At 41.9% G+C, this 19,229-nt stretch overlaps 1 protein-coding gene across 5 annotated transcripts in view; it reads right to left on the bottom strand.

The window, feature by feature from the left end:
* Positions 1-19,229, bottom strand: part of FHIT (fragile histidine triad diadenosine triphosphatase) — a 537,187-nt gene that overhangs the window by 74,364 nt on the left and 443,594 nt on the right. For all 5 annotated transcript variants that reach the window (XM_085590342.1, XM_085590341.1, XM_085590344.1 and 2 more), the window contains one exon: positions 9,884-9,952. In XM_085590342.1, coding sequence (XP_085446468.1) covers positions 9,884-9,952 — 69 coding nt within the window. The remainder of the gene's footprint in view (positions 1-9,883; positions 9,953-19,229) is intronic.

Here is a 19,229-nt window from a genome sequence, read left to right as displayed (position 1 = left end):
CCCAGAAACACGAAGTGCTGATACATCAATCCACAACTCCTCTGCTCACACAGCAGCAGAGGGCAATTCTGCCTCATGCCCTTGTGCAAGATGAAAAGAGAAAATCACATGCCAATAACATCCTACTGAGTGTCAATATTGCCATTGCAACCTGATACAGAGGATAAAGGGCTGGCTTTTCCAAAGTCTTCAAGGCATTTAGACATCTGACTCTTGTTGAAAGTCAGTGGCTGTTTTGCTTATCTTTTTTTAGAAAGCCACCTGAGAATCCACTTATGGCAAAAGACCCCCTGAATCTACCATTCTGGAGACAAAAAGCTGGGACATTTCATACATAAGTTCATTCTTCTCATTTTTTCCCTAAGCATTTCCCTCCTGGTGTCCCAGAAGACACTGCACCAGTGAAGATAGATGCCCTTTTCTACAGCTGGGTGAACATGTCACCTCTTGTTAAAATACCTGAGGTGTTCACCTTCTGAGAGCAGCAATTGCTGCTGCTCAAAAGGCCTTGGTTGAATGAAATCAGTGCACTGCCAGGTGACAATCTGAATTTCTAAATGCCAGTAGTATTATTTTTCAGGGAAAACCAAAATAAAACAAACCCAAAAATGAAAGCAAAGTTCTTCAGAGTCATTCCAGTTTTCAATGTTGCTCAATGCTGGGGAGCACATCCTGGAATGTCTACCATCTGTCTTAGGACCACACTTTCATACAGGGAAGTAAGGGCTTCATATGTTGTATTACTCCATGTAGCTGTAGATGGGTGATCAATCCACCTTTTAATTGTTCAGGGATTCATGGATGTATCTGCACTCTCCAGTTTTGCCCTGACTCACTCCAGAACTTCACAAGGTCCCTTCACCTCTCTGCATCAAACCTGCAGGTACTGTTACTTAATGTATTCACAGAGGCAGGAGAAAACTTCATTTATATACATAATAAAATATACTCTGAGGTCTTCAAAAACAGGTTCTTCAGATGTAAAAGTGTGAAATGAAATTATCTCCAAATAGAAAATCTGAAAGTGCCAATAGCAGCAGACAATGAAGACCTTAAGTGTTTATGCAGCTTTATGTATTGTTATTTCTTCAGTAAGCCTGCCACGGAAATGGCAGGGCTATGGGAAGAAAGTATGTTAGCACTTATAGTATACTCATAAATGCATTAAATGCATTTTACTGAGAAAAAAGCCAGGAAGAGAGCAGGAGCAGAGGCCCCTCTCCTAGGGAGCTAATCTCAATTACTGCTCCCAATCATGTTTCAGCTGGAGAACCCTGCATAGAGCCCATGCTGTACGTGGCCTGGCAGTTGTGTGCATTTGCCCCTTCAAAGACACTCATAATGAATGAGAATAGATTTTTTTTTCAAAAAAAGAAAGAAAAAGGTCATTGTTCAAAGAAAAGAGAAATTCTAAAACAGGCCTTCCATTAAAACTCTATTTATTGCAATACCTTCCCACTTCCACAGAGACTACAGCCCCTAGAAGCAAGATACCAGTACACTGAAGTAATTTATGTGGCAAAAGGGAGTCATAAATGTTTAGCTGGATTTGCTTGTGTGTTTACCACAAACCTATGATCAATTTCTGCAATTAAATGGAGGAGGGATTCTTTGGCAACCTCATACACAATGCTCCAGCAATCTGGGCAAAGTGAGACAAAGGCTGCCTTACTTCCCCATTTCTCTGTTTTTTTGGAATACCTGTGCTTGGATAGCTATAATTGGGTTGTAACTCAGCCAAGCAGGATTTTGAAGCTTTCTTTTCCTAGGAGCAGTAAATGCCACTGCTTGATGCGGGCACCAGTTGTCACTTTCTCCAGTTTGCAGGACACAGAAGCTGAAATGGGAAAAATGCTGCACTGTGGTACCTGAAATCCTTCCAGGGGCTCCCTGCAGCATGGGGAGGCACAGGCAGCCAGAAGTTGTAAGCTCACTTTGCCAACTGCAACTCTTAGTTGTCAGGAAGATAAAAGTTTCCTGCACATGCAAAATAGCAGCATGAGCTGTTTTTGAAAACGGATCATAGGTTTCTGGTAATTAATTGAATTTTGGAGATGTTTCCTTTTTGGCCCCCAAGGAAATGCTGTTAGCTCCTCTCTCCTGAGCATCCTGTGTGTTTTAAAACACACAGTTCCACAGAGAATATCCCATCAGGGATATCAGTATGTTAAAACTCTCTGAGGAGACATCACCCAGTGTGCAGTCACAGTTCTTTACTCCCCCAGCCCCCACAGGTACCTGTGCTTCAAAGCTGGCATTTGGTCACTGCTGTCTGCTCATGGCACTGCTGGTCCCCACCTGCCCCTGTGGCACCACAGAAACCCTGAGCAGGGCTACAAACACTATCTAATAAATCTGAGGGCTGCAGAACAGTAGGAGAGAGGGGAGCAGATTCTCACATCATCAGGAGGGAAATAGGCTTTTAAAAAGCTAGTTGTGTCTGTGCACAACAATGAAGCTTTATGTCTATATAAACTGACAAGTCAGATTGTCCTCCTGGGCCCAATTCTCAACATCAGTGCCATTTGAGGCGATCGCTGCCTCCTGCCTCTGCAGCCAAATGGCTCTGTCTGCCAGCAAGGGCAGGCAAGATGATTAAAATAAGCATTAACAGAATGGTTGGTGATTAGCTTCTCTCTCTCTCTTTTTTTTTTTTTTCTCTTTGCTTTCCCTTTTTTTTTTTTACATATAGCTTGGGCCCACCAAAGATTGCTAAAGCCTGCTCTTCATTAGCAGTGTACTTAACAAGTGTGAATTTAAAGTATTAATTTTCTTAAGGCCAAGGATTAAAGCAATTAAGGAAAACTGCTGCAGCCTAGCACCAAAGTCAATCCTTAACATGGAAAAGAAACAATGGTGCTTAATGTATTTAAATAAAAACCAAATTGTGCACAATTATGCTAACACTCTGTTAACTAAATTCTCACTCTGCTGCAATGTATTATTAAAATATCCTTTCTGAAACTGAAATAACACTTTCTTTGCCCCCAGTATAGCAACAGGTCTGTGGTCACTTTGCATTGCTTTCCTGGAAAAACCACTGCAACAAAAGATAACATCCATTCTCATTCTAGCCTAATTTTACCATCAGCTTCTCTTCTCTTCTGGCTTTAACCCCTTGCCAGGTCTGCACTGGATTTTGGTGTGATTTGGTTTGTGCTTACCAACTACCTGCTCCAATATCCTGAACTTTAAAGGGAACAGGGGAGCATTCATTTCATTTGAAGTTTAAGGCAGCATTTTAATTTGGCAAAGAAAAATCTCTCTTTAGAAAATGGCAGCTCCCTGATTGGTTTGTTTGCTTTCCATATCATCAACTCCAAAAAGGTGAATACCCAGGATACCAATGGGGCATGTTCTCCCCACCAGAATGAGTTCAACCTACACTGCCTCAAAGGAGAAGCAGAGGTCTGAAGGCAGTTTTACCTCAGGGCTGGGAATACACAGAAGCATCTGAGCAAGTCTAAGCACCGACAGCATGAACAGGCCTCAGAGACCATGTTCACTTTAATCTTCTTATCAGCAAGTTGTCCTTGGTTGGAGGTTTTTTGTCACAGTCACTTGCCAATGAAGAACCATCAAGGACACAGAAGAACAAATGCTCCATGAGGTAAACACAATAAACATCCTACATGAGGAGCCTTTGCAATGGTCACAAAAATTTGCATCTACTATATTAGAGATGAAATGTAAGTGGTTCCTGGCAGCTAATATATTTTAACCTGGGAGGACAATAACTGTAAAATCCCAGAGGCAGGAAAGGGCAAGAAGCATCAAGAGCAGTGATGGAATGCAGAGAGAGAGCCAGAGTAGAGGGCAATGAGGCTGATCCATGGTATGTAAAATGCCAAATGAACATTTCCTTCCAGACAAAGCCTAGGTGTAAAGGGCATGTGTGTGATCATGAGGGATGGCTGCCTTAATGGCAAACCTTCAACCACTTCTAACTCCTTTCTTTGCTGAGCAAAGAAACAGCTGAGCTGTTTTCATTTCTCTAGATCCTATGGAAGATACCACAATGAATGAAATGGCTCTTAATCAGATCAGATTATGATATACTGCTATCTTAAAGTAAGTGCAGCAACACAGCATAGAGGAAGGTCTCAGAGATTTCAGGTGTCAAATTAATAAATACCTCACAGGGTTGGAAAGGGCAGAAAATATCACAAACAGTGGGGTTTTCACCTAAGAAGATAAATGTGATCATAGGATTTCTGCCAGTATTGATACTGGACCTTACTGACAAATTTGTCAGTTTTGCCTCATGTAGGTCGAGGACATGGAATAAGTTTGCAGGGCATGCCAACATTATCCAGAGGATTTCCAATCCTAATCAGACAAAATATTATGGTCCAGAAAATAAATTATCTGGTTTAAAATAAAAAGGAAATTCATTTGATGGGAAAAAACATTGTTTCAGGTTAACTAAAAATGATTTTTTTGTCCATCCATCTACCATAATTATTGGCACAGTTCTAGGTTCTATTTCAATACTCCCAGTTGGAAATATTGACACACCATTCATCTGCCCTGCCCTGCTGGAGTCACTAAAATATCACAAGACTCAGGAATCAACTGGGAAAGGCTCATACTCCTTGGCTAGGAGAACCTCCTCTGATGCTTGCAGTCAGAAAAGGCAGGATTGGCAAGACCAGAATAAAATCTGAAGCCTACTAGAAAGAATTTATTTGCTGCTGCATCAGGAGATTAGAAAATAAATTTGTACCTGGGAAAACTAGAGCTTTAAAAAAACACCCCACAAAACTACTTAGATTCTATGCTGCTTCTGTCCTTTTCTATGGGTTTAACCATTCAGGGTGAAGACAGAGCAGGGTCTGGCCCCAAGGGGGTTCAGACACAGCAGACTGATCTCCCAGCAGGCTACAATATGTTCCCAGAAGGTACAATATCATTCTGGGGCCAAGGAACAGCCTATTAGCTCTGCATGCCATTAATTTTCATGAATAGTTCAATCTGATGCTCACAGGAGCTGTTGGGCATCTTTCCATTTTGTCTCACAGGACCTGGATGAGGGCTTATTTATCTTTTTACTTCATACCTTGCCTTTAAGCCCTTTAAGCAGCTCAGTGCAGCTGTGCAGGTTTGCAGCCTGTGCCAGGCTCAGTGCCCAGCAGCAGGCAGGATGCTGTCTGCAGCTCGGAGTGATGGCATGTCACACTCAAAGCCGTTCAGGGAGAATTAAACTTCAGGCTTGTTTAACTAAACTTCTGAATTCACCACTGTTCCCCTGTTTTGCCAGCCTGAAGAAACAGCCCAGCAGGTTCTTGACTCATATGCCAAAATGCCTCCTTCATCCTTCCTGGAACTGGAAATGATTACTAATAGGTATTCTTGCTGAAATGATTTAGCATAACGTGCTGAATGAGATCACTAAGTCAAAGTATCTTTTCCTTAGTGAATCTCTCACTGCCTGCCTGAATGCCAGAGGGGAAGGAGGATAGCATGAAGCAAATTCTTTTGCTGGCTTTTTATAAAATTTCATAAATTACTGAAGGACTCACAGTAGGAAGTTTCACTCAGCTTCATTAGAAGAGATCCATGATGCAGGTCTGGCAGGCAGAGGAGGATGGAGACACAGGGCTTTGGGTTAATCTCCCTCTTTCACATTTTCCCCCTTTCCAGTGCTCTCCAGTCTAGGCTGGGAACTGCAGGCAGGCAGTGAGACGAGGAGGGCACGAGAGCAAGGCTGCAGAGGGGCTGGGCACTCCTTGCCCTGCATGCACAGCCCTGGATGTGCATTGCTGTGGCAGCTGCCTCTGTTACAGGAGGCTGCAGGCATCAGCTGAAACACAGGATCTGGGGAGGAACAGGGGTGTGCACCACAAAACTCACCTCAGCATGCCAGGGATGCTCAGGGTTTCACTGAGGGGCCAAGCTGCCCTTGCCCATCTGAGTCTGTCAGCCTCAAAATTAACTTATTGAGGTCAGCACTCATAACAGGAGTGCAGAGTTTTGATTGAGTCTTCCTTTCTGAGAGATTCCCATTGTCTCTGGCCCAGTACAGCTATTACCTGCCAGCCTAAAGGATGATGAATGTTATTTATATTGCAGCAATGGCTAACCACTCAGTGGAGACCAGGGACAGGCTGTGCTATGGACTTTTCAAACACCCACTGAATGAGGGCTGCTCACAGATGCCTGGAAGTGCCAAGACTTTTCAGGATTATGTTCTTGAATGTCTTGGACACGATGACTTCCAACAACTGCAGTGCTTGTGCTGACTGCAACACTGGGGGCTGTTCTACAGTAAAGATGTTCTTTCATACCAAATTCTTATCAGTCACTGAGACATGCCCTCGTAATAGCAAAGAACTCACCTACTTCGAAGCAAGAAACTACTTCATAAGAGGCTTCTAAGTTCCTTGATTAATTAATGTGAAATATAATCTCTTTCAAACCAAACAGAAAATACTGAGGTATAAAGAGTTATTCTAATGGAAGGTTTTCCTAATATTTAGCTGCTATTGTTCTGCTGTCCAAGATATAAAGAATCAATGAATAAGAACTACTCAAGATGAAGATGAGAAAAGCAATCTAGCAATAGCAAAAGATGAAGGGCCTGATCCTATAAAAAAAAAATCCTGTAAGACAAATTTAACTTTGTCAGGCACACACTTGCAGGATTAGGCTTCAAATAATTGCAGAGAAATGTAAGAACTGATAAACTATAGCTTTAGCTTTCCACTACAGTGAGCCCAGAGAGAGGATAACTAACACTTCCCAGGAAATACCCTTCCAAGAAATAGCCCTGCAAAGATGCAGAGGAAATACAAATAAAATATTAAATGCAGATGTTTTTTTTGCTATTAGTGATTCTCTTTGTATCTTGGAAAAATCACACAGTGACTTCTTTCATATGCACTGAGGTAAAAAAACCTAAAATATTAAGTGACACATTCTACCAAGGAATGTCTTAGAGAAGGTGCTGTGAAATAAGTGTCAGGCCCTGCTTTATTCCATCTACAATTAATTTTCCACTACCATAGTTTCAAAAATATATCAAGATATCAGCAGATATTTGTGTCCTTCAGATAGCTGATTAAAATACAAGTGCTAAGAAACACTTTTAATTATACCCTTTACATTAAAAGCTGCTTTAGACAGGGCTGTGTCAGAGGTTCAGAGCCAAAAGCCTGAAGATCTCAGAGCCCAGTAAACAGACTAAGCAGGGAGCAACCTGAAATGCTTTCTTCTGCCTTTTCCATCAGATGAGTGGTCATGCCAAAACGGAATGGGAGAAATTAGGCACACAGTGAGAGACTGCAAGCACTTCCTGGCTGTCTTAATTCTAGAAGTCTCCTAAGAGGAGTGATGTCTCAGCATCTGGGCATTCCTTTCACTGTCAGACACTAAGAGCAGTGGGATTTATCAGCAATCTGCTGAGCATATACAGATGACAACTGCAGAGCCTGGAGAGCTCAAAGGCACTTACAGATAGGAAGGGGCTTGCAAAAGGCATGTTGAGCCAGAGCTGAGACCTGGAGCCTGTGGAAATTGCTCCCAGTTGCTGTTAAACCTTTAGCTATGGTAGCTAAACCAGGCACTGCAATATGCACAATTTCTCCTCAGTGTGCTTTACAATTGCACAGACTGTTTGAGGGAGGCTGATCAGTCTCCATGTCACATTTTACAAGGAAAAGGCCGTTGGGATGTTTTTGGAAGGTGGCCTTTGCTGCCTAAACTACAACTCCATCTATCACTCAAATACATAAAAATGAAGTGTCTTTTATGAACAGGTTTTGGATTTTTAAAGTACAAATTTCACGAAAAAATAGATTTAAAGCTCTCTCCAGCACCCACATCTCATCTAATGGTACTTTATCCCCTGTTGATTTCCAGCCTGTTGCCCCACCATGATCTACATATCTTCCTAAATCTTTTAAAATATCTTCTTGTCAAAAGGAGATGACTTGCTGACATCACATAGAGATGCATTATATCAAAACGTTTTTGCTGTACTGACATAAGCTTCAAATTATTTCCAAAGTCAGCTGTATTTTCAATAATTTGTCCCTTCTTCATTTTTTTAAATAGCTTTATTCGCCTGTGATAGCAAATTTCTTAAGTCCCTCCATCCTCAATCCAGACAGTGATAGAACTAAACACCAAACTTTTTATAGCTACAAATGTGTTTTTATTTCCCTGGCATCCTAAAAAACCCCCAAATCTTTCTTCAGCTACAGTCTCTACAAAAGTGTGTTAGCTCTGTGGTGCTCAAGAATAGCTAGTTAGACTCTGAGGCTGTACATTCTTCTGCTAAAAGATACATTATCACATCTATGTCTAAATATTTGTGCTTCCTGTTTGATAAAAGCAACACCTACAATTGCTGTAATTGGAAATGACAAAATAAAAAAGAAATTCTTCTCCAATTTGCCACCCTTTTGCATCTAACAACACTAAATATATAGCCTAGTTCATTAGAGTTTTGCCTGTTTCTGTTTAGCTATAACAAGGGAGAAATAATCGTGTTAAAGAAGAAGCAAATGGAATTGTAAATATGACAGAAATGGAAAGAGATTTGATGGGTTGATGCAGCATCTGAAACCCCTTAACATGTGTGAAAAGGAAAAGGTTATAGAACCATACAATGATTTAGGTGGAAACACCTGTAAGATCACTGAATCCAACCATCAACCCAGCACTGCCAAATCCATCAGCAACCCACACCCCTGAGAGCCCCATCTGCACATCTTTTAAATACCTCCAGGGATGGCGACTCCACCACATCCCTGAACAGCCTCTCCCAGTGCCTGACAACCCTTTTGGTGTTAACTTTTGTCTCATTCTAAAACTGCTTTTAACCACCACACCAGCAAGTATTGCCATCATTTACTTCCATTGGATCTCCTCGTTTAGCAGTCTCATTAAGGTTTTATCCTTACTAGTGGAGTTTTCAGGCACTACACTTCATATAACTTGTCAGTAATACGCTTTCTTCTTCATTTTTGCATATTTAAGTAATTGAAAATCTTTAAAACACTCCACCATTTTTTTTTTTTTGTGAGTGGGGACTTGTCATCATGTAGATATCACAAAGGAAAAAATACAAAAGCAGAAAATGTCACGATGTCTCTTTCACACAGATGGTGTTGCAGTAGCAGTGAGCAAGTTTATATTAATTACTTTCAGAAAGAGAAGGAGATGTCATATTTCAGATAGAGGATCCTACCAAATCCACAAAGAACAAGCCATAAATTTAACAATAGTGAGATTTTTTCATAGAATCATTATGACAGATGTCAAACTGGGGAAAACTTTTTGTTAATGCCAGTACAATTGTTCATTTAAACAAAAGCCAGTGATTCAGTCACACTGGAACAGCTCATGAGCCGAGCTCTGCTGCACAATCTGCACACATGCAGATATTCCATCTATATGCAGAGTTGCTCTTTAATTTCCATCTTTGGGGTTACCATTTGATTTGTCCAGAGCGGAGCAGAGCCCTACAAAAAGCAGGCTGGAAGGCAATTTGTGATTGAGCTGTAACAAGCTGCCTGTGTTTTCTCTGGTTGGAAGGGGGAGGTTTGGCACCCCAGGCAAGCAGCTGGCATAGGACACCCTCCCTGCATGCCAGGCTGACCGTGTGGTCACCCTTTTCTCCTGTGCCCTCAAAATAAGAGAACACAATTATTTCTAGAGATGGACCCTGTGTGCAATGACAGACTGAAGTAGCAAAAGTGTCAACTGTATCCTCCCTCAGAGAGGGAGCTCACAAGGAAATCCCAGTATAGATCTTGGTGCTGTCACAGGATCTGTGCAAGCAATAAAAATGCATGGTCCCATGGGAGGGCCTGGATCATTAAAGCAATTTAATAACAGCAAAACCAACTCTGAGGAAGAAATGGAGTGTAACTCTTACCTCCTCGTAGACATCATCATTCCTGCTGAAGTCTCCAGCCCTCCTTGGCAGCACATGGACATGAACATGCTGAAAACGTGAAACAAAATAATGGTGATTATCAAGTTCATGACTCTCTTTTCTGAACTGTCAGCATTATTCTCAGCACACACAAGTAACCGTGCACAGGCTCCCACAGCATTATATTCAGAGGAAAATACATTAACCTGTTCCATAACTGTATCTCAACTCTTTGGAGAATATAAAAGATGAAAAACATGAGAGAACAGCCCTTGTGTATTATATGAGCTTCAGAGTGAAATGCCTGGAAGTTTAGGGGCTCTGTGGAATTATTCATAGTTGTCAGTCAGAGACATATTTAGCCACAGCTTTGAAATAACAATGTCCCTTGGAGCTGAGTGCTGTGGCTTTGGAATAGATGGGAATAAGAAGGTGCTGGAGATGGGATGCAGTGCAGAGCTCGTGTGGGCAGAAGGGCTGGCAGAAGAGGAAAATGCCTCTCACAAGGTTAAAAAGGCTTTAATGCCTCCTTTCCTCCCTGGAGGCTGTAGCCCAAATACAAAAAAATGAAGCCTAAGTACAAGACTCATACTGGGGACACACCTGCAGGGACAGAGTGCCAGGTGGCCCAGAACCTGTGAGGCTCAAGGATGATGAGCCCAGTTTGGCAGAGCCTGAAGTGTGTTCCTCTCCTGGCACAGGGCCATTGTCCAGGGGGTAGCAGAGGTGAGGACTGAGCTGCACAGGCAGATTTAGGTTACCCAGTTTGGGAAGCAGGTGAATAATGATGTGTTTTTGTCAAAAGTGCTGATGAGATCTGGGGCAAACAAACAAAACAACACAAATATACGACTTGGCACCTTAGTGTTGTGTTATTGCTATTACCTATTTTTTTATTTTTTCTGACAGTCTGTTCATACCATAAAGGAAGGATAATGCAAGGTCCTCAAGACCCAAACTCTACTGGGAAAAATACTTTTCTGCAGTAAGTTCAGTTACTAACAACATTGGAATGCATTCTTTTATCTTTTTCCTTTTGTCTTTCACTCTTGAGTAAAGAAAAACAACAACTGAGAACAATTCTTCAGGGAAAAAAACCCCCAACACCTAAGTGAGGAGAGGCGAGCAAATAATCTGAGTGATAGATCACATTTATGCATCTTCAGATCTTTTTAGATGGTGCCTAAATCCTTAAAAAAAATTGACTGCATCAGAAACAGCACCAAATGGTTTGCATAGAATTTAGATAGCTTGCACCTGATTCAATTTGATGAAGTAGAAATCAGCTGAAACTCCTGCCCCTCATGGAAGCATTCTCAAAACATGGCTTAAGTCTATAATGAAATATGAAATCAAAAAAGGTTTGCTTAGGCTATTTGTAAGAAAATTCAAACACACCTATATTGTGTTAGCTTCTATTCATAATAACATTTGCTCAGTGAATAAAATGAAAACACAAGGATGTTTCAGTTAATGAAATATTCCAAATGCCACACTATTTTTTTCCCTCAGCTTTACCCTAGAGAAACCGAATATGTGATTTCTTATTCTTATCATTATCCACAGCTTTCAGTGTATTCAGACTGGAGATGAGGGTGAATCTTGAGGGTCAGAAACTGTGTTTTTGAGTAATACATCAGTGATAGTGTTCTGATAGTGTATTATACTAATATATCATAAGAGCGAAAGTGCTCCTGTGATGTATTAGTGCAATGTATCATCTGAACATCACTGCTCCTATGATGTATTGCTCAAAATCACAAAGCAACTTTAAAGATGGTCTTCAGTAGCCCTAGGCCTGAAATTTCACTTCTGGACAGACCTTCAAGAAAAATAAAAGTGTAGATTAAAGTTTGCAGGGATACTGTAAAATTTCACTACTGTCTCACACCTGTTGTTCTCATTAGATTTTAAATTTATTCGTAAGAATAGAGTCAGTTCACCTGCCAGTCAGTTTCCTTCTCTTCTGCTACAAGAAATGATAGTTTTGCTACAAGTATCAATCTGCAGGAATTTCTCTTGATGATATATAAAACCTAACATCAGCTATCAACAACCATATTCCCCAGAAGTTTAGCCACCTTTTAGCATAATTTTTATCTCTGGCGCAGGATGCTCCAGGACACACAGAGTAGAAGATCTGTGTACACCCGTGACAGACGATTTGGAATATCAGAAAACACGTAGGGATGAGCCCAAAGCTCAGTGCAGAGATGCTACACTGCAGATGCACAGAGCAGCACAGCAGGTAATGAATGAGCCTAATGTGATCTTCTACCCAAAATGGATTCTTATGATCATGGAAAAAAAATAAAAAATAATAAAATGTGTTTATGACAGCATATGGGCCACTTGGCATCGGCGGGGATGTTGTCAGGGGTTAGTCACCTTTACTACATGCATTATGTTCTCACACACTGCCAGGCTGCATAGCAGAATCCATCAACTGCATCACAAAACCAATGAATATTCCAAAGGTTTGAGGTAACAACAATTTAAAGGAGAGTAACTTTTTCCAGTCATCCATCTTTGGTTTGTTTGTTTGGTTTTTTTAATTCTGTGTGTGGAAAAGAAATAAATATCTAGACTCTCCCCACTGTTTGTATAACAGAAACAAACAGGATCAGCAGCAGTGTCTCACATATTTCCCTGCTTTTCAGTTTTACCAAGAAATACAAGCAGCACAGAGCTGTGGCTACCAGGCAGTCAGAAACACTGAGCAGGGAGATTTCACACCTTCTCTAATCTGCCTTTCAGCTTCTGCCCTTCTCAGCTCAGAGTGGCTGATATTTTGATTCATTAGGAGATCTTTAATTGATGATTTTTACTTAGTACTATTTGTTACTGCTAAAGCCTCAATCCACCAAGGCACTTAAGCACCAGCTCCATTTCCAACCTGTGAATTGGTTCAGTGGGAATATTCACATCCCAGATGTTTTGTTTATGTCTCAGTGTTTTGCATCCACTGCTGGCTACAGAGTGGTCTCCCTAAATGGCAGTAGCAAAAATAACTTCAAGGTGCCCACAAATTAAAGTTGTTTCCTTTCATTTGTTTTCTAAGCAAAACAAAAACACACATCCAAAAAAAACCATTTGCAACTGACTGAAATATGTCAGATGCAAACAAAACACTGGGACTTTTTTTTTTTTTAACCAAACAAATAGATATAAGCAAATCTTCCATCACGACACTGCCTGAACAGAAAACATCTAAACATTGACCAAAATTGCCAAAATAAAACAATTTTTTTCCCCAGTTATTGTAGGGATCCTCATGCCTGGTGGGTGGCAGACTGCCCCATCACATTCCAGCAGGCTCTAATCAGTCACTGTTGATGGTATTTCATTTTTTTCCCAAAAAATTGCTTTCCCCTCATTTTGCATAATTTTGATTAATAAGCAAGGAAAGCAACACACAACAGCCAAGACATTTACATGAATGGACCAATCCATATCACCCACATCAGGGCAGAAAAGTGCAGGCACATGCTTGCATTGCTTAGGTCCATCCCCTGCTCATCAGGCACTGCTGGAGGAAGCAGGACACTGCCACACTGCGTGTGACAACGTGAAGACACAGCAGAAATCCCCAGCTGGGGGCCACTGTGTGAGTTAAAGATGCCTGAGCCTTGCTGCTTGCTTCTGAAACTGGGGGCAAGATTTCCAGTCAGGGATGTTTAGAGCAGCAGTAGCTGGAAGGAGGCTGAGGGAGCTGGATTTTATAGGAGCTTCAAAATTAAAATTATTAGACTGACAGTTTTCTAGGGTAGGGACTGCAGATCCCCCTGCTTTGCAATGTAAATAAAATCTCAGTTTGAGAAACTTATGATGGTGAGAATGATCAGGTGATGCAATATCACTCATAAGAGAAATTTTTTCAAGACCTTTATACCCAGCATGATAAGAACATTAGACTCTTTACTGCAAGGAACAAATCTGTAGTGCCACGGGGAGCTAACAAGCCAGAGCCAGGGTGTGATGCCTCTGGCCTCCCACTGCAGCAAGAGGATGCTCTGATGAGCTCCATGGCATTCCAGTCAGGACTGTGGGAGCACAGGGATGATCATGGGCACGCTGGAGCATGCTCATCCCACCACTGCCAAAATCTGACCATGTCACAGGCATTTGTGGGATTACACAACTAAAGCTGCTCTCCAGTGAACCAGGGCTGCAAAATGCCCAGAAAGTCTCAGCCAAAAGACCTGGAGCTTGTGTTGTTGGAGAAACAAACATCCAGGTCAGGTGAGTTTTACTTCAGCCCTCAAGGCCATGCAGAAAGCAATGTTCCTGCTTATGGCTGGTTTTATATACTGAATTATGGTCAAATAACCAACGTGTCACCACTGCAATGGATTTAAAGGGAAAATACTAGACAAAAATAGACACTGAAAGAGATTTCCCAGGTAGAACAGAATAATGAAGAGCAGATGACCCTGCCACACACCACTGGGGAGGACATGGGCGTTGCCTGCAATAATTCATGGGCATTATGTTGTGTTCACTCAGCTGTTGTGCTGGTTTGCAGAGCAACAACGCTCAGCTTCCAGTTGAAAGGGAGATAATAGTCTGTACATGAGCTGCTCAGCACCCAGGGTCTATTAGCATTAAATGTTCTTACAGCATGAATACAAAAAAGCTGGCAAAAGGTCATGTAACCCTTAGGACCGGGGTGGGGGCTGCCACAACATCGGCAGAGGAAAGGCTGTTCCCCCACATCTGACCTCTCCCTTCATGCAGCAAAACCAGATGCCTTTCAGCAGCTTCATCCTGCCCCTTGTTACTTTTCGTTTTTTTCTACAGCAAAGCTTGGCAGCTGTGGGTTTCCAGAGTCTCATGGTGCAGCAGGACAGGAAAAGCTGTGACCTGCTCTGGCTGTGGCCAGGCAGGAGGAAGGACAGGAAGGGAACCAGCAGCTCCAGGCAGCAAGACCAGCTGGCCAGGAGACACTCCCCAGCCAGTTCACTGGGAAAAGGGATGGTGGTTCTCAGGTAAGACCTCACTTGCTGCGAAGTACCCTGTCCATTACAGAGACAGGGGCTTCCTATGGGAGGCTGTGATAATGCTTCTTCTAAACTACCAGATTAACTGCAGAAATTCCAAACTAATAACCATTCTCCAAGTAAGACTGTTAGTGGGTGATAAAGAAAATCAACCCTAATACAGAGATAGCCACATGAAAAATAGGGCAATTTTGTCCTCTCTGTAAACTGGGCTTCCATGGAGCCCTTATTTGCTATTCTTGATTAAGTGCTCAATTGTCCCTGTTGCAAAGTTATTCCATGGAAAGCCCTGCCTGTATATCCAGAGCTCATTAGCAGGAAGCTCTCCCTCTGCTGCTCCTGAAAATCCAGTGTGTCACCAGCCACAGGCACGCCTGGTACAACTGCTCTTTCTAGGCACTGAAAGCCCACTTTCAGGGCCCTTGACCTGCAAGTCCTGGCAGAGACACCTTTGTGGGAAAACAGTTTCTATTCAGTGAGTATTTATGAGTTCTTGATGTTTGTCCAAGTCTTGAATTGGTTTGAGATGGAGAAACAAATTTAATTTTTTTTAAAAAGTCCTATCCACATTAGGAAAAGAGTTTTGGACAATTAAAACACTCAATTTTCACAGCCTTCAAAATTATTGCCTGCAGTAGTAGTGGTTTTTTTTCCTCATTTCAGGAGTTCTAAATTAGTCAAAGATAGACCACTTTAAAGGAGCTGATTTTTATAAAATAATAAAATATGACAGGAAACTGCTTGAAACCATTCCTTTCCTACAAAACTGCCCCATTTCTAGGAATCAGTGCTTTCTTTTCCAGCTTTACTAAAGCCTTGTGCACGGGGCTGCACAGATGCAGGCCCTGGGCATCTCCTCCCCAGCTGGCAGCTCTGCCGTGCTGGGGGTGAGGATTGCTCCAAATCCAGGGAGGCTGCATGGCCTGACACACCCCTGTAGCACCTCTGGATCTGGCTTATTTAAACCCAAAACTGAGGTTTGCTTTTCTGCTGTCTTGAGGAGCATAAGGACGTGGTACAGATGGAAGGAGCGGCACAGACTGCCAGGCTCAAGAGCAGGATGTGCAGGGGAACAGATTGATGCTTGCAAGGGAAAGACAGGGAAATCCATGCCTGTCTCAGAAAGCCCAAGGCAGCAGCACAGGAAACAGCAGAGACAGATGTGAGGATGGACTAGAACAGCCACTGGAAAACACGGAGGGTTGAAGCTGTTGATAGAACAAAGGCAGTGCTCAAAATTTTGTGAATCAAAAATGTTGCTCAAAAAGAGACTGCAAAGAAAGAAAACAAGAAACTGGAACAAGTCTTGGGAGAGAAGGTCACACAGGCCATCCATGTGCTACCAAGCTGGAGTGTGAGGGCCCTTTCACACTTGTGTAAATCTACATCACACTGTGAACACTGTACACGCACCCCTAGGAGGAAATATAAAGCTTTGCAATGATCCTTACCAACACTTATGCCATGGACTTGACTCTGGAAGAGTAATTATCAAGATACTCGCTCAGCACAGAAAACAGGTACTTTGGAAAGCAACAAAATTAAGAGAATTTGCAAATGTATCAGAAGCCAAACCAAGTGGGGGACTTGCAGCAGAGTACATCTTCAAAGATGTAGGTTCAGAAATGTGCAGATTCAGCATTCTCAATAAATAATGCATATGTCAACTGCTATGAAGTTTAAAGAAATGAGCTGTGGGTGAGCTAGAAAACGGATGTAGACCTCATGAAAACAAGCATATAAAGATTTTTTTAACCCACTTGATATCTGTAGTTATAACTTCTGTGCCTGAAGGCAACTTTAGCACTTGCAAGAGAAGTACCAACCCCTCCCTTTCAGCCCCAAACCCAAGAAAACTGGCACAATAATGAGGGTAATAAGTCTGCTTGTTGGAAGTGGTGATCCAAAGGTACATCTCTTTGAACATCTCCTAAGAGATCCTCTGAAAGGCAGAAAATGAATAAACTAATTGGAAAAAAAGGTTGATTGATACTTTGAACGTGTATTTCCTGACCTCTGAGCTGATCTGCAGTCTAGGAATGAGGGTCCATGCATGGTGTGGGAAGGTCAGGCCAAGGACCATCACCTGACACCATTCGTTGTCCATCCCCTCGACAGCTCTCACAGGGGAGGATGGGCAGAACTGCAGGAGCAGCAAGCATTACTCTGCAGGGACAACCCAAAACCCTGGCATTCCCAGCCTTTTTTAGAGATGGAATGACCAGTGAAGGTGCCTCTGAAGTTACTTTGGAAGGTGGCACATGCCCAGGGATAGCTGGAGAGCACCTGCCTTGAGGCTCTGTGGCTTTGCCTTCCTTCAGGGGCATTTTGCCCAGGTATTTTTGTGGAAATTTGGAGTTTCTGAGATGCAAATGAAAGCACATCTGCATTTCCCCTTACCTCTGATCTTTAGTTAAGTCTTGATAAATGCATATTGTTTGAATACTTGTGATAGGTATAATTAGGGTTCTTTAATTTATGTTTCAATAAAGTGTTCTATAATAAACATTTACTACTCTGTGAATAAACATTTAAATGAAGCTCCTAATGGGGGTTACATGTTTTGAAGCAGTTCATGGCTTTGCTGAAGTCTCTGCCTATATTTAATGAGAGTCATTTCCATAATCTGTGCATTATTGCTTAAGCCTCCCTTTAGGAATATTTTACAAAGTAAAATTGTGTGAAATATTATCAGCTAAAAGAGAAAATGCTAAGAGGATTATCAAATTGTCCTGTTAAAGGGACAGCACAAACTTTCATTTCCCCCCTGAGATGCCAACACTGTAATTATATAAAATGTGCTTACTAATCACCACACCGGTGTGTTTTTACTGGGTTTTCCCCTCAGAGACCCAGGCTAAATTAAAAGGATAGGAGACCCCTGAAAGGTCTGATATGGAGGGTTACATAAAGCTAATTTACTTTCTGATGTTAATAAGAGGAAGGACCAAATCCCCCAGGCAAATCTTGTCAAGGAACATCGGGCTTGGTCAGAGTGGGCCAGTTCTGCACAGAGCTGGGCACAGCTGCTCCCACCCTGGGGCCCTGCAGCCCCACAATTATCACCCAGGGTCTCAGCCCCACTTTGCTGAGACTTCCACCCATTTTCTCTCTGACTCAGTAATGGCTGGACTCATCTCCCACATGAGATATAAAGCACACTAGGTCAAGGGGAAGATCATTGTTGGAATACAGAGGGTTTTCAATTCTCTGGAGCCTCTGCAAGAATACAAACACCTGTAAGGTATTTCTTCCATATGTCTGAGTACATTTGAGGAGAGCATAAAACAGAAATATATCTTCTCTGCTCTAACAGGGAATAAGAGCATTATAGCAGCAATGGCCCACTCCCCCTTCAATGCAGGGAGTAGGGGAGAGGAAGAGAAGATAAATCAGGAATGTATGTAACAGGGAAAAGACAAGCCTTACATACCAGTTATTCTGAGAGGGAAATCATTATTTCTAATTTTTGTGGCTATTTTGTGGTCCTTTTATACAACAGCTGCAATCTCTTCTAGGATTATTACAAGGTTCCTGCAGAATGAAAATACAGTCTCTGTCTCCTCTTTCATTTTTAAAAGATGTGTATTGGGTTTGTGTGGCCAGGTTTTGGAAGTAGGGGACCACAGGGCTGTTTTGGTGATGACAATAATTGGCGATTGATCTCTCCCTATCCTTATCTCTGCCTATAAGACTTTTGATGTAGCATTTTCTCCCCTCTGTCCAGTTGAAGAGGGGGATTGATAGAGTGACTTTGGTGGGTACCTGGTATCCAGCCAGGGTCAGCCCACCACAAGATGGAAGAGAGCTGCTACTGCACTGAGAAAGAAATGGTTTCTGGTGATGGCAATGTGACCAAGTTCATAAGTTTCTGTGGAGGATGAAATGCTTTCAAGCCAAGCTGCTTTTCAAAACAGAATCCATCAGTGCTAAAGGAGATTTCCAAGGCTCTGTGTCAGTACTATATATCCTTAAGAATACATTTCCCAGGAACTAGCAAATATCTCAGTCATACCTGTAGCACTCTGTATTTAGTTCTTTATAATATTAAAATTATATATAGCAGCTATGGGTTCCAAAACATGGGCCATTTCCCTGTTTTATTGCCAAATGTGCACATTCATCACGAAGGTTTAGCTGCTTCAGTTAAACCTTTTAAATGTAAATTATTTTCTGTTATAAAAAGCTGATTGTGGGAGTTTTAGTATTTCAAAGATGGTAATTTATGTGACTGGAACAAAATAAAACATTCAACAGAAACAGAATTTTACTTGATCAGAAACACTTTTATGTTTCAGTAGAGTTTTCATATTTTTTCTCCTGCAGCAGTGGCCTCTGTCTTTCAA

Source organism: Lonchura striata, chromosome 12 (assembly GCF_050655825.1).
Source record: "Lonchura striata isolate lonStrDom1 chromosome 12, ASM5065582v1, whole genome shotgun sequence".
Lineage (NCBI taxonomy): Eukaryota > Metazoa > Chordata > Aves > Passeriformes > Estrildidae > Lonchura > Lonchura striata.
The sequence above is the reverse complement of the archived record's forward strand: the minus strand, read 5'-3'. Positions and strand labels throughout refer to the sequence as shown.